Raw genomic sequence first — 13176 nt, 5'->3', positions numbered from 1 at the left:
TAAAAGGTCATAAGGATCAATATGATTGGGGAAAGGGAGGAAATGTCACAAGTAAGGGAAATAGATAGCAGTGAAGGAGGATATACCTAACAATGGGCCACAGCAGGATGTGGTGAAATAGCCAAGTAAAACTTGTACATTGTTATGCATAAGGCTGGATCAGGCAAGAGATAAACAATAGTAATGGGCACCGGGTTTGGAGTAGTGAATCCTATATAAGATATGTACTTGCTAAACTCTGCGTGTCTACTTCAGGCACCACGCTTGCAAGCCTATAATAAACATACTGATGGCTTCAGATCTTGACTTGGACTGAAATTATTGAAGTGAATGAGCTTTGTTTCTCACAATAACCCTCCAACCTCTTCCATAATTGATCCTTGCCTCCATCACAATTTTTGACAATTCATTCCAGATCTGATCTGCTACCTTTCCACATGGCTTAATTGCATCCACTTTTCTAACTTTAGTTTGCTAACTGCTTTAAATTTGTCTAGATTAGAGTGGTGCTCCCATTTACCTCTCCACCCCGGAGGCTCCCTGCCTCCATTCCTGATGAAGGGTTTTGCCCGGAACGTCAATTTTCCTGCTCCTCGGATGCTGCCTGAAGTGCTGTGCTTTTCCAGTACCATTGTAATCTAGGCTCCGATCTCCAGTATCTGCAGTCATCACTTTTGCCTACTTTAAATTTGTGTCCACTTGTTGCTGAGTTTTCCATTATCGGGATAGTTTTCCCCTATCTACTATTTCCAGACCAGGGGCAGCACGGTGGCACAGTGGTTAGCACTGCTGCCTCACAGCACCAGAGACCTGGGTTCAATTCCCGACTCAGGTCACTGACTGTGTGGAGTTTGCACGTTCTCCCAGTGTCTGCGTGGGTTTCCTCCGGGTGCTCCGGTTTCCTCCCACAGTCCAAAGATGTGCGAGTCAGGTGAATTGGCCATGCTAAATTGCCTGTAGTGTTAGGTAGGGGGTAAATGTAGGGGTATGGGTGGGTTATGCTTCGGCGGGTCGGTGTGGACTTGTTGGGCCGAAGGGCCTGTTTCCACACTGTAAGTAATCTAACCTAATCTCTCCTCATTTTGAATTTCTCTGTCAAGCTTACTTTCAACTTGCTCCTCTTAAAAAATTCAGAGTCAGCTTCTCCAATCTATCGACATACCTGAAGTTCCCCACTCAGGATTATTCTTGTAAAATTTTTTTCTGCATGTTCCCTGCTGCCTTCACAGCTTTCCTAAGCTTGGCATGAAGAACTGGATGCAATATTCCAGGTGAAGCCAAACAAATGGTCTCTCCAAGATTGACATAATCTCCTTGCTCTTGTATTTTGTTTTGCATAAAGTTTAAAAGTTTATTATAAGAAAGACAATTTGCAAAGGTATAGAAAGACCACTAAAACATTAGATTACAGATCATGGATCATGAAAGGTTTCATCCCATGTAACAGAGTCATAAAGATGTATAGCATGGAGGCAGATCCTACAGTCCAACTCGTCCATGCCGACCAGATATTCGAAATTAATCTAGTCCCATTTGCCAGCACTTGGCCTATATCCCTCTAAATCCTCCTTATTCTTATATCATTCCAGATGGCTTTTAAATATTGTAATTAAACCCATCTCAACCACTTCCTCTGGCAGCTCATTCTATACACGCACCATCCTCTGCATGAAAACGTTTCCCCTTAGGTCCCTTTTAAATCTTTCCCTTCTCACATTAAAACCTATGCCCTCTAGTTTTGAACTCCCCCACCCTGGGGAAAAGACCTTGCCTACTTACCCTATCCATACCCCTCATGATTTTATAAATCTCTATAAGGTCACCCCTCAGCTTCTGATGTTCCAGGGAAAATAGTCCCAGCCATAGCTCAAAACCCCCAACCCTGGTAACGTCCTTGTTCTGGTAAACCCTTCCAAGTTTGACAACATCCTTCCTATAGTAAGGAATCTAGAATTGCATAAAGTATTCCAAAAGTGGCCTAACCAATGTCCTGTACAGGCACAACATGACCTCTCAATTCCTATACTCAATGCACTGACCAATAAAGGAAAGCATACCAAATGCCTTCTTCACTATCCTATCTAACTGTAACTCCACTTTCGAGGAACTATGAACTTGCACTCTAAGGTCTCTTTGTTCAACAACACTGCAGGACCTTACATTAAGTATATAAGTCCTGCCATGATTTGCCTTTCCAAAATTCAGCACCTCACATTTCTCTAAATTAAACTCCATCTGTCACTCCTAAGCCCATTGGCCCATCTGATCAAGATCCTGCTGTACTCTGAGGTAATCTTTGCTGTCCACTACACCTCCAATTTTGGTGTTATCTACAAACTTACTAACCATATCTTCTTTGTTCACATCCAAACCATTTATATTAATGATGAAAAGCAGTGACCTAGAACTGATCTTTGTGGCACTCCACTGGTCACAGGCCTCCAGCCTGAAAAACAATCCTCCACCACCACCCTGTCTTCTACCTTTGAACCAGTTCTGTATCTGAATGGTTAGTTCTCCCTGTATTCCATTACTTCATTAGTAAGTGTGTAAAAGATTGAGTGCCGAAGAAGTTAATCTGAATGTTCCCAATTGGAAACCATGGATGAATTGGGGGATCCACTCCTTATTGAAGCCCTGGTCTGATGTATACAAGTTGGCAACCCTGACCTATATCAGAAATCAAGGTACAACCTTCAGGAACACCAAGAGGCAATACCTAACTAAACCAGAGACCCAGACCAATCACGTGGACACCCGTCATTTGTGGCGAGGCTTACATGATATAACTGGCTACAAAGCAAAGTCAAATACAATTGCAGGCAACAGTATATCCCTACCCACCAAGCTCAATGCATTTCATGTTCATTTTGAACAGAAGGTTAGTGAGATGATGTCACCTATCCCAATAGCCTCAGATGCACCTCTACCCACGGTCACCAACACAGATATTAGATTTGCCCCCTTGAGAGTGAACCCACGGAAAGCAACTGGCCTGGATGCAGTCCCCGGCCATGCACTCAGATCCCATGGGGACCAGCTGCTGGGAGTACGATCTGAAGTCCCCACCTGCCTCAAGAAGACCACCATCATCCCGGTGCCAAAGAAAAATCTTGCAGCATGCCTCAATGACTACCGCCTGCCGTCTCTGATCTCCACAAATATGAGGTGCTTCAGGAGTATGGCTTACACCAACTCCAGCCTTGCAGATTGCCTTGGTTCTTTGCAATTTACTGACCGACACAACAGGCCCACAGCAGATGCCATCTCCCTGGCCCTGCACTCATCACTGGAACACCTGAACAATAAGGATACCTACATCAGGCTCCTACTTATTGACTACAGTTCCACCTTCAACACCATAATTCCAAACAAACTCAAGACCTAGGTCTCCCCCACCCGTAACTAGATCCTCGACTTCCTGACCCATAGAACACAATCAGCAACCATAGGCAACAAAACCTCCTCCACCATAATCCCCAACACCCAGTGCCCTGCAAGGCTGCATACTCAGCCCCCTAGAATACACGCTATGCAGTCATGACCGTGTGGCCAAATTCTGCCCAACCCCTTTTACAAATTTGGTGTCGACATCATCCTTGTAGGTCGAATCAAACAACGACAAGATAGAATACAGGAAAGAGATTGAGTGCTTAACGCCATGGTATAATGCAAGGTTTGTGAAGGTTTGTAGCTCAGGTTGAGGTTTAGGGTGTAGGTTTGCTCGCTGAGCTGTAGGTTTGATACCCAGACGTTTCATTACCTGGCTAGGTAACATCATCAGTGGCAACCTCCAAGTGAAGCGAAGCTGTTGTCTCCTGCTTTCTATTTATATGTTTGTCCTGAATGGGGTTCCTGGACTTTGTGGTGATGTCATTTCCTGTTCGTTTTCTGAGGGGTTGATAGATGGTATCTAGATCTACGTGTTTGTTTATGGCGCTGTAGTTGGAGTGCCAGGCCTCTAGGAATTCTCTGGCATGTCTTTGCTTAGTCTGTCCCAGGATAGATGTGTTGTCCCAGTTGAATTGGTGGATTTTTTTCATCCGTGTGTAGGGCTACGAGGGAGAGAGGGTCGTGTCTTTTTGTAGCTAGCTGGTGTTCGTGTATCCTTGTGGCTAACTTTCTTCCTGTTTGTCCTACGTTGTGTTTGTGGCAGTCTTTGCATGGAATTTTGTAGATGACGCTGGTTTTGTCCATGGGTTGTACTGGGTCTTTTAAGTTTGTTAGTTTTCATTTGAGAGTGTTGGTGGGTTTGTGTGCTACTAGGATTCCGAGGGGTCTTAGTAGTCTGGCTGTCATTTCTGAAACTTCTTTGATGTATGGTAGGGTGGTTAGGGTTTCTGGCTGTGTTTGGTCTGCCTGTCGTGGTTTGTTCTTGAGGAATCTGCGGACTGTATTATTTGAGTATCTGTTCTTCTTGAATAGGTTGTATAGGTGCTTTTCCTCTGTTTTCCGAAGTTCGTCTGTGCTGCAGTGTGTGGTGGCTCGTTGGAATAGTGTTCTCACAGTCAGAAATGGCAGTGCTAAATGTTTTGAGTTATCAGATTACTAGACACAACTGAGTTAAGACCAAAAGCAGAAAGTGAGGGAAATACTCAAGAGGCCGGGCAGCATCTGTTGATTGCAAAACAGAACAAATGTTTCACGTCAAAATCCCCGACCCCTTCCCCCACCCCAAACAGCATTGTGGGTACATGAGAGAGAACGAAATAAATAGGTTGATGCTAAATTGATCGGATTAGATGGAGCAGATTTAGGAGGAAGCTGATGTGAGCATAAACACTGGAGTAAATCAATGTCCTTTCTCTGCTACAAATTCGATAAAACACCCAGCAGAGCAAACAGCCACATTTATGCAGAAAAGTGAACAGATTGAATGTTTGACAAATGACAAAGATTCATTGTCCTGAGGAACACTTGTGTTTCTCTCTCTCTCTCTGTTTCTGCACCTGCTTCCTCACCTGCTGACAAGGTTTCCAATGTTTTCTGTATTTTCTCTTTTCTTACTCTCCACTCTATTCCTAACACACTATTAATTCAATTGCTGCTGAGTGAAATATTGTTACTTAAGTGATTAGTTTTAGATCTTGAGCTGATTTTTCTTTCCATAGCGAGTGGGGTCTCAGACATTCTATGTCTGTGATTGTCTCAGACTGAGCTGCATTTTATTCAGTTTACAGGCCCTCAGACCATTGGAACTAATGGATGTAGAGACTGGCTCCATGCAGCAGGACATACCAACAGTCGACTTGCTTATGCTGTCAACACTGAGCTATGTCAGGCAGTTGGTATTAAATCAGATTAGTTTACGATATAAACATTGTGCAGCTTACGGGCTGGGTCCAGGATCAAAACAGATTACACTACAAGCTCAGTGTGAATGTCCAGATGGTTTAGTACAATGTGGTGATGTACTGGCCCATATCACTTCGCTCACTGACCTACATTAGCTCTCAGCCCAGCAGCACCTCAATTTTAGATTCCCCACAGTATGGAAACAAGCCAATTGGCCCGGCAAGTGCTGCTGAAGAGTAACCCACCCAAACCCTTACCCTATATTTACCCCTGACTAATGCACTTAACACTATATGGGCAATTTTGGCATGGCCAATTCACCAGCCCTGCACATCTTTGGATTGTGGGAGGAAACCGGTGCATCCAGAGGAAACCCATGCAAAACCAGTGAGAATATCCAAACTCCACGCAGACAGTCACCCGAGGTGGATCCCTGGCGTTGCAAAGCAGCAGTGCCGACCACTTAGCCACCATGCCACCCAGGAATGAGGGATTTTAGATACAAGGAAAGATTATAGAAATTGGGCTTATTGTCCGTGGAACGGAGAAGATTAAGAGGTTACATTTTTTTTTAGATTAGATTACCTACAGTGTGGAACCAGGCCCTTCAGCCCAACAAGTCCACACTGACCCTCCGAAGAGCAACCCACCCAATCCCATTCCCCTACATCTAACACTATGGGCAATTTAGCGTGGCCAATTCACCTAACCTGCACATTTTTGGACTGTGGGAGGAAACTGGAGCACTAGTTGGAAACCCACGCAGACACAGGGAGAATGTGCTAACATTCTCAATGTGCTAACACCTTAATGGTGTGTTCAAAATTCTGAACAGTTTTGACAGGGTAAAGAAGGATATTCTGTTTCCACAAGTTGTCATGTCAATAAAGGTCACAAATTCAATACTGTCAGCAAGAAAGATCGGAGTGAGCTGAAGATAATCTTCCTTACTCAGAGAGTTGTTAGGATTTGGAATGTGCTGCCTGGGAGAGTGGTGGAGGTGGATTTCATCTGAGGTTTCAAAAGGTTTCATCTGAGAAAATGATGAAGTTAAAGGATTGCGGAGGCAGAACTAAAGAATGGGACTAGCTGGGTGGATCTTTCTGGGGGCCAGTACAGAACACAATGGGTGAATGGCCTCCTTCTGTGATATGAAATTCCATGATTCTATGCCTCACCTCTCCTGCATTTTCCCCCTTGAACAACGTGTACAGCTGCAGTAGTAAAACATCTCAGGGCACGTCTCAGAGTGGAGACCAAACACAATCTGATGTGGAGGGCAGCAAAGGATATATTAGACAAAGGTTGGTCAACTATGTAGATTTTAAGGAATGCTTTGAAAATGAGGAGGTGGAAGGACTTTAAGGGAGATAATTCCGGAGCTACAGGTCTGGGCAGTCGAAGGCACAGCCCAAGGTGGAGAGAGACAGGAAAAAATATCAGGAATGCGAAAGAGATCAAAATTAAAGGAGTGCGGCTATCTCAGAGGGCTATGTGGCTGAAAGAGCTCACATAGATAGAGAGGTACAGAGCCACTGAAGGACTCAATCACTAAGAATTTGTGACCCCGACTGACATGCCAACTAGTGGAAACAGAATTTCATTCCTTACCCTGTCAAAATTGTTCAGAATAAGCGTAATCTTTATAATCTTTCCTTGTATCAAAAATCCCTCATTCCTGGTGTCAGTCCAGTAAATTTCCTTTGAACTCTCTTCAGGACTTTAGCATCCTTCAGTAAATAAAGTGCCCAAACTAAACACAATACTCTTAATGTGGTCATGGAGTCATAGAGTTGTACACCATAGAAACAGACCCTTCAATTTGTCTGTGCCGACCAGATATCCTAAATTAATCTAGTTCCATTTGCCAGCATTTGGCCCTTATTCCTCTAAATCCTTCAAATTCATCACCCACCCAGATACCTTTTAAATGTTGCAATTGTACCAGCCTCCACCACTACCTCTGGCAGCTCATTCCATACACGCTCCATCCCCTGCATGAAAAAGTTGCCCCATGGGTCCCTTTTAGATCTTTCCCTGCTCACCTTAAATCTATGCCCTGTAGTTATGCACTGGAACATTTCTGTCAACAGCTCTGCAGTTTGCTCCCTTATCTCTCACAACAATCTAGGATGCAACCGATCCAGGCCTGGTGACAACAGCTTGGCTTCATTTGGAGGTCGTCACTGATGATGTTACCTAGCCAGGTAATGAAATGTTTGGATATCAAACCTACAGCTCAGTGAGCAAACCTACACCCTAAGCCATGGTATAAATACAACAATCTCTCCATCAATGTCAGTAATCAAAGACCCCTGCCACGTCAGTTATCCTCTCATCCACCCTCTTCCGTTAGGAAGTAGATATAAAAGTTTGAATACCCATACAAACAGATTCAAGAACAGCTTTTTCCCACTGTTATCACACTTTTGAATAGACCTCTCAAATGTTAATGTCGATTTCTGTCTCGGCACTGTCTCTGCGGCTGTAACACTGTACAGAGGAACCTCGATTATCCGAATATCGTTGATCTGAATTTCGGATTATCCGAAGAAGATTTAAAGGTCCCGCAAAAATGTTACATTAGATTTACCTGTACTGAAGAAGGTGTGAAAACACTGGCAAAAACAAAGAAACACAAGCAGCTCAAGTATCAGTGACCGGGTATTTTTTCTGTAAGGGTTGTTACACAGCCCTTTGCAAAAGTGTTTGACAAGGTATTCCCATTACTTTACCGGGCCATTCGTTTTAAAAAACATGCCGAGAATGCACACGCATGAGCGAGACAGTGCTTCTGTCTTTCTATCGTGAGTCTGAGTTCCCAGAAACTGACAAATGCTCTTGCGATCGTAGAAGCTGTTCAGGAGCTTGTTTCATGCTGGGATTTGATGTACAGTATTTATGTGATGGTCAGTCCTTCTCATTTTAACCTGTAATTTGCAGACTGCAAGGATTAGTTTGTTTTAAAAGCAGACTCATTAAAATTATAAATTTAAACAAATTCTCCAGTAGAACACTGTATTAGATCAGTACGGCTTCCCTTGTTTAAGGTAAAATCGATTATCTGAATAATCAATTATCCGAACAAAATAGTGCCTCCCCCCCCATCTCGTTCAGATAATCAAGGTTTCTCTGTATTCTGCACTCCATTCTGCTACCCTGGCGCACTTTGAATGGTACCATCTGCTGTAAAGCACACAAAACACTGTATCTCTGTACACATGACAACAGTAAATCAATCAATCGAAACTTGGTCAGCATGGCCAAAGTTGGACTGAAGGGTCTGTTTCCACACTGTATGACTCTATAATTCAGAAACAGAGCCATTGAGAAGCTGCACCACATGCATTATTGCAATATGAAATATATCATGCAATTAGAAGCACAGCCATTGAAAACTGCAATTTATGCATTGTTGCAATATGAAGTTGTTGTGGTTCTGTTCGCCGAGCTGGAAGTTTTTGTTGCAAACGTATAGTCCCCTGGCTAGGCGACATCATCAGTGCTTTGGAGCCTCCTGCGAAGCGCTTCTTTGATGTTTCTTCCGGTATTATAGTGGTCTGTCCTTGCCGCTTCCAGTTGTCAGTTTCAGCTGTCCGCTGTAGTGGTTGGTATATTGGTCCAGGTCCATGTGTTTGTTAATGGAGTTTGTGGATGAATGCCATGCCTCTAGGAATTCCCTGGCTGTTCTCTGTCTGGCTTGCCCTATGATAGTAGTGTTTTCCCAGTCGAATTCATGTTGCTTGTTGTCTGCGTGTGTGGCTACTAGGGATAGCTGGTCGTGTCGTTTCGTGGCTAGTTGATCTTCATGTATACGGATTGTTAGCTGTCTTCCTGTTTGTCCTATATAGTGTTTTGTGCAGTCCTTGCATGGTATTTTGTACACTACATTAGTTTTGCTCATGTTGGGTATCGGGTCCTTCGTTCTAGTGAGTTGTTGTCTGAGCGTGACTGTTGGTTTGTGTGCCATTATGAGTCCTAAGGGTCGCAGTAGTCTGGCTGTCAGTTCTGAAATGCTCCTGATGTATGGTAGTGTGGCTAGTCCTTTTGGTTGTGGCATGTCCTCGTTCCGTGGTCTTTCTCTTAGGCATCTGTTGATGAAGTTGCGCGGGTATCCATTTTTGGCGAATACCTTGTATAGGTGTTCCTCTTCCTCTTTTTGCAGTTCAGGTGTACTGCAGTGTGTTGTGGCTCTTTTGAATAGTGACCTGATGCAGCTTCGTTTGTGTGTGTTGGGGTGGTTACTTTCATAGTTTAGGACTTGGTCTGTGTATGTTGCTTTCCTGTACACAAACAGCTCACAGACATGGAAAGAACAATACTGGCCAAGGGACTCAACTACAACCTCAGGGATGCCAAGACAGCAGACTTTTTAGCAGCACTGGAATGCACACTCAGGAACAATGGACTGACAGAAGAGACACAACAAACAGTGAGACAAACTGTTGTACCTATGATAATAAGGAAAAGACAAACACATAACCTCAACACCAAGGAGAGGGAAGCACTGAAAGCAAGTATACAGGAAAGCAACACACACAGACCAAGTCCTAAACTATGAAAGTAACCACCCCAACACACACAAACGAAGCTGCATCAGGACACTATTCAAAAGAGCCACAACACACTGCAGTACACCAGAACTGCAAAAAGAAGAAGAGGAACACCAAAGTACAATGAACTGAAAAACATCAAAAGCACCTATTGCTTTTTGTATAGAGTTGTTGGTTGTTTGTAATACTGAACAATAATGAAACAACTTTTCATTATTGGTTTGTGAGATTAACATGTTAAAAATAAAATGAAATACTGAAATTATTGTTTTTGCTGTTTATTTCTTCTATACTTGACCTACTCCACAATTTCATACCTTTAATATCCTTATTCTTTTGATTATAAGTTTCAGTGCAAAACTATATAATTTAGTACTTTTTAACAATGGGAGAAGATTAATACTGAGTAGAATTATGTTCAACTTATTGTTGGTTCAGAAACTCAGGTTTCTCATGGGGCCCCTTGGAAGAATTAATTGCCCAACCCTGCCCTACAACTACAATCAGCTATTGAAGCACATGGACTCAGTCGGCGCTGCTGAGCATCAGGCGCAGGCGCACTGAGGTATTCGCTTCCGGGTTTGCTGACGAGGGGATCGTGTCCCTGGAAGGGCAGCTGTCAATCAAACTGTCCCGGGGACCGCGGCTGTCACTCAAACTGTTCCAGGAACAGCGGTGCAGTGGAGTCAGCTTAAATCCATGCTCGGAATATTCTACACCGCCTGCTTCTCTATAATTATCGGAGTGGGGGGCCACAATGCAAAAGGCAAAGAAATCCAGGCGGAGGAAATGGCTCACTACAGGTCAGTGCTGTTGGCCTTGCATTGCTTGAAAGAAATGAGCTTTGCAAAAGGGAGTTCCTGATTAGTCGTAGGCAAAATAAACTCTTGCCACAAATAAATGCTCTTCTTCCCTAAGATTCCCGGGAATAGGTGTTCAGATGTGGCTTTCTTCTATTCGTTCACCGAATACGAGTGTCACTGGTTGTTACCCACTTCTAGTTGTCCTAGAGAAGGTGGGACTTAAACCTTTATACCAACTGTCCCGGTGATAAGGGAGGATTGCATCACATTTGACACAATGCTAAGGTGTTCTTGCGTTTGAAAACTGAGCCCTTAGCCGTTTATTTGTTTCTTTCGTGACAAGCATTGGGCTGCTCGCACAAAGCACAATTACAACTCTGCATTTCTGATAAACAGGGGTTTACTAGTTCGTTTTACCTTGACATCACTTTGCCTCCTGACAAAGTTTGTAGGTGGAGGTTGAGTTTAATAACTTGGTGCGTTTCTGAAATATGGTTCCCTAAGCAACACTAAGGCTATGGCACTTTAGAAACTAATATTTAAAAATGTAGAGTAAAGAAAGGGGTAGTTTAGCTCACTGTATCAATGCTGGCCAGACCTTTTCAATCTAAGCTCATATTCTTTGTCTACACCCCTGTTGGTGACAGCACCTCAATCTGTAAAATTGGATGAGGGTCTCTTCTCCCATCAGCCTTTCTGGCAATGAGCTCTGAATCCCCCTCCAGCCACTGATAAACTAGCTGCAACTCTCCTGTACAAATCTTCAGTTCTGATAAAAAGTCACCAGACTTGAATTGTTAACTCTGCTTTCTCCCCACAGAGTTTCACCAGCAATTTCTGTTCTTGTTCCCCTCTAATCTTCTATGCCCCTGAGTTATTGATCTCAATGCTAAGGGAAATGGGTCCTTCCTATCTTAATTTTCTGTATGTAAATTTACATCACTCCCTATCCTCATCTACTTGAAAGAAAAAAAAGAGACTGCCTGATCTTTCCAATCTGGCAGTTACACACACCATCGTCCTTCCAGCAGTCCGACCCAACTTCCCCAAATATTGCATAAATGCTGTCCCCTCCACATTTCACTTCACTTCAGCTATGACGAAGAGTCCTCTAGACTCGAAACATTAGCTTGCTTTCTGTCCGTGGATGCTGCTTGACCCACTGCAATTGCCAACATTTTTTTTGTTTTCAGTACAGATTCCAGCATCTTTAGTAATTTGTTTCTAACCTACCCAATCTTGTCTCATTGCTGAAATGCTCAATTTCTGGCAACATGCTTATATCTTCTGTACTTGCTTTCCAGTGCACTCATCTCCTTTGTGTAATGAGAAACCAGGAATGATGGGAAATAACGTGCGCCCATGCTATGATACAAAACACAGTTAAAAATCAGACAACACCAGGTTATAGTCCAACAGGTTTATTTGGAAGCACAAGCTTTCGGAGCGCTGCTCTTTCATCAGGTGGTTGTGGTAGGATCGGCATTCTGAAAGCTGGTGCTTCCAAATAAACCTGCTGGACTATAACCTGGTGTTGTGTGATTTATAACTTTGTCCACCCCAGTCCAACACCGACACATCCGCATCATGAATACAAAACGCACGTATTTATATCGAGTTAGAGAAAGTGAGGACTGTTGATGCTGGAGAACAGAGTCTAGTATGCGTTGCTGGGAATGCACAGCAGGTCAAGCAACATCCAAAGAGCAGGAGAATCAATGTTTCGGGTATAAGCCCTTCATCAGGAATGAAGCTTGTGGGCCGAGGGGGCTGAGAGATAAATGGGAGGGGGATGGGTTTGGGGGAAGGTAGCTGAAAAAGTGATAGGTGGATGAAGGTGAGGGAGAAGGTGTTAGGTCGGTGGGGGGGGTGCGGTGAGTGATGGATGAGTCCGGAGAGTGGTGCCGAGTTGGAGGCTTGGGACTGGGATAATGTGCGGGGAAAGGAAATGAGGAAGTTGTTGAAATCTACATTTATCTCGTGTGGTTGCAGGGTCCCAAGATGGAATATGAGGCATTCTTCCTCCAGGCATCAGGTGGTAACGGTTTGGCAGTGGAGGAGGCCCAAGACCTGCATGTCCTTGACGGAGTGGGAAGGGGAGTTGAAGTGTTCAGCCACGGGGCGGTGGGGTTGGTGGGTGCAGGTGTCCCAGAGGTGTTCTCTGAAACGATCCGCAAGAAGGCGTCCTGTTTTCCCCATGTAGAGGAGACCACACCGGGTGCAATGGGTGCAGTAGATGACATTGGTAGAGGTACAGGTCAATTTCTGACAGATGTGGAAGGATCCCTTGGGGCTTTGGACGGAGGTGAGGATTGTGGTGTAGGTGCAGATTTTGCACTTTCTGTGGTGGCAGGGAAGGGTGCCAGGAGTGGGGTGTGGACTGGTAGGCGTGAACCTGAGAAGGGAGCCGCGGAGGGAATATTCTGTCCGGAACATTGATGGGATGGGGAGAGAAATATATCTTTGGTGGTGGGGTCCGTTTGGAGGTGGCAGAAATGGTGGAGGGTGATGTGATGTATGTGGAG

At 44.2% G+C, this 13176-nt stretch overlaps 1 protein-coding gene across 1 annotated transcript in view; it reads left to right on the top strand.

Annotated features, from left to right (window-relative positions):
- The first annotated feature begins 10439 nt into the window (after positions 1 to 10439).
- edem2 (ER degradation enhancer, mannosidase alpha-like 2) overlaps positions 10440 to 13176 on the top strand; it is a 41525-nt gene continuing 38788 nt past the window's right edge. The window contains exon 1 of the mRNA XM_060836147.1: positions 10440 to 10651. Coding sequence (XP_060692130.1) covers positions 10548 to 10651 — 104 coding nt within the window. The 5' untranslated portion in view covers positions 10440 to 10547. The remainder of the gene's footprint in view (positions 10652 to 13176) is intronic.

Source organism: Hemiscyllium ocellatum, chromosome 15 (assembly GCF_020745735.1).
Source record: "Hemiscyllium ocellatum isolate sHemOce1 chromosome 15, sHemOce1.pat.X.cur, whole genome shotgun sequence".
Classification (NCBI taxonomy): domain Eukaryota; kingdom Metazoa; phylum Chordata; class Chondrichthyes; order Orectolobiformes; family Hemiscylliidae; genus Hemiscyllium; species Hemiscyllium ocellatum.
Note: the sequence above shows the minus strand (reverse complement) of the source record. Positions and strands in the feature narration are given on the sequence as shown.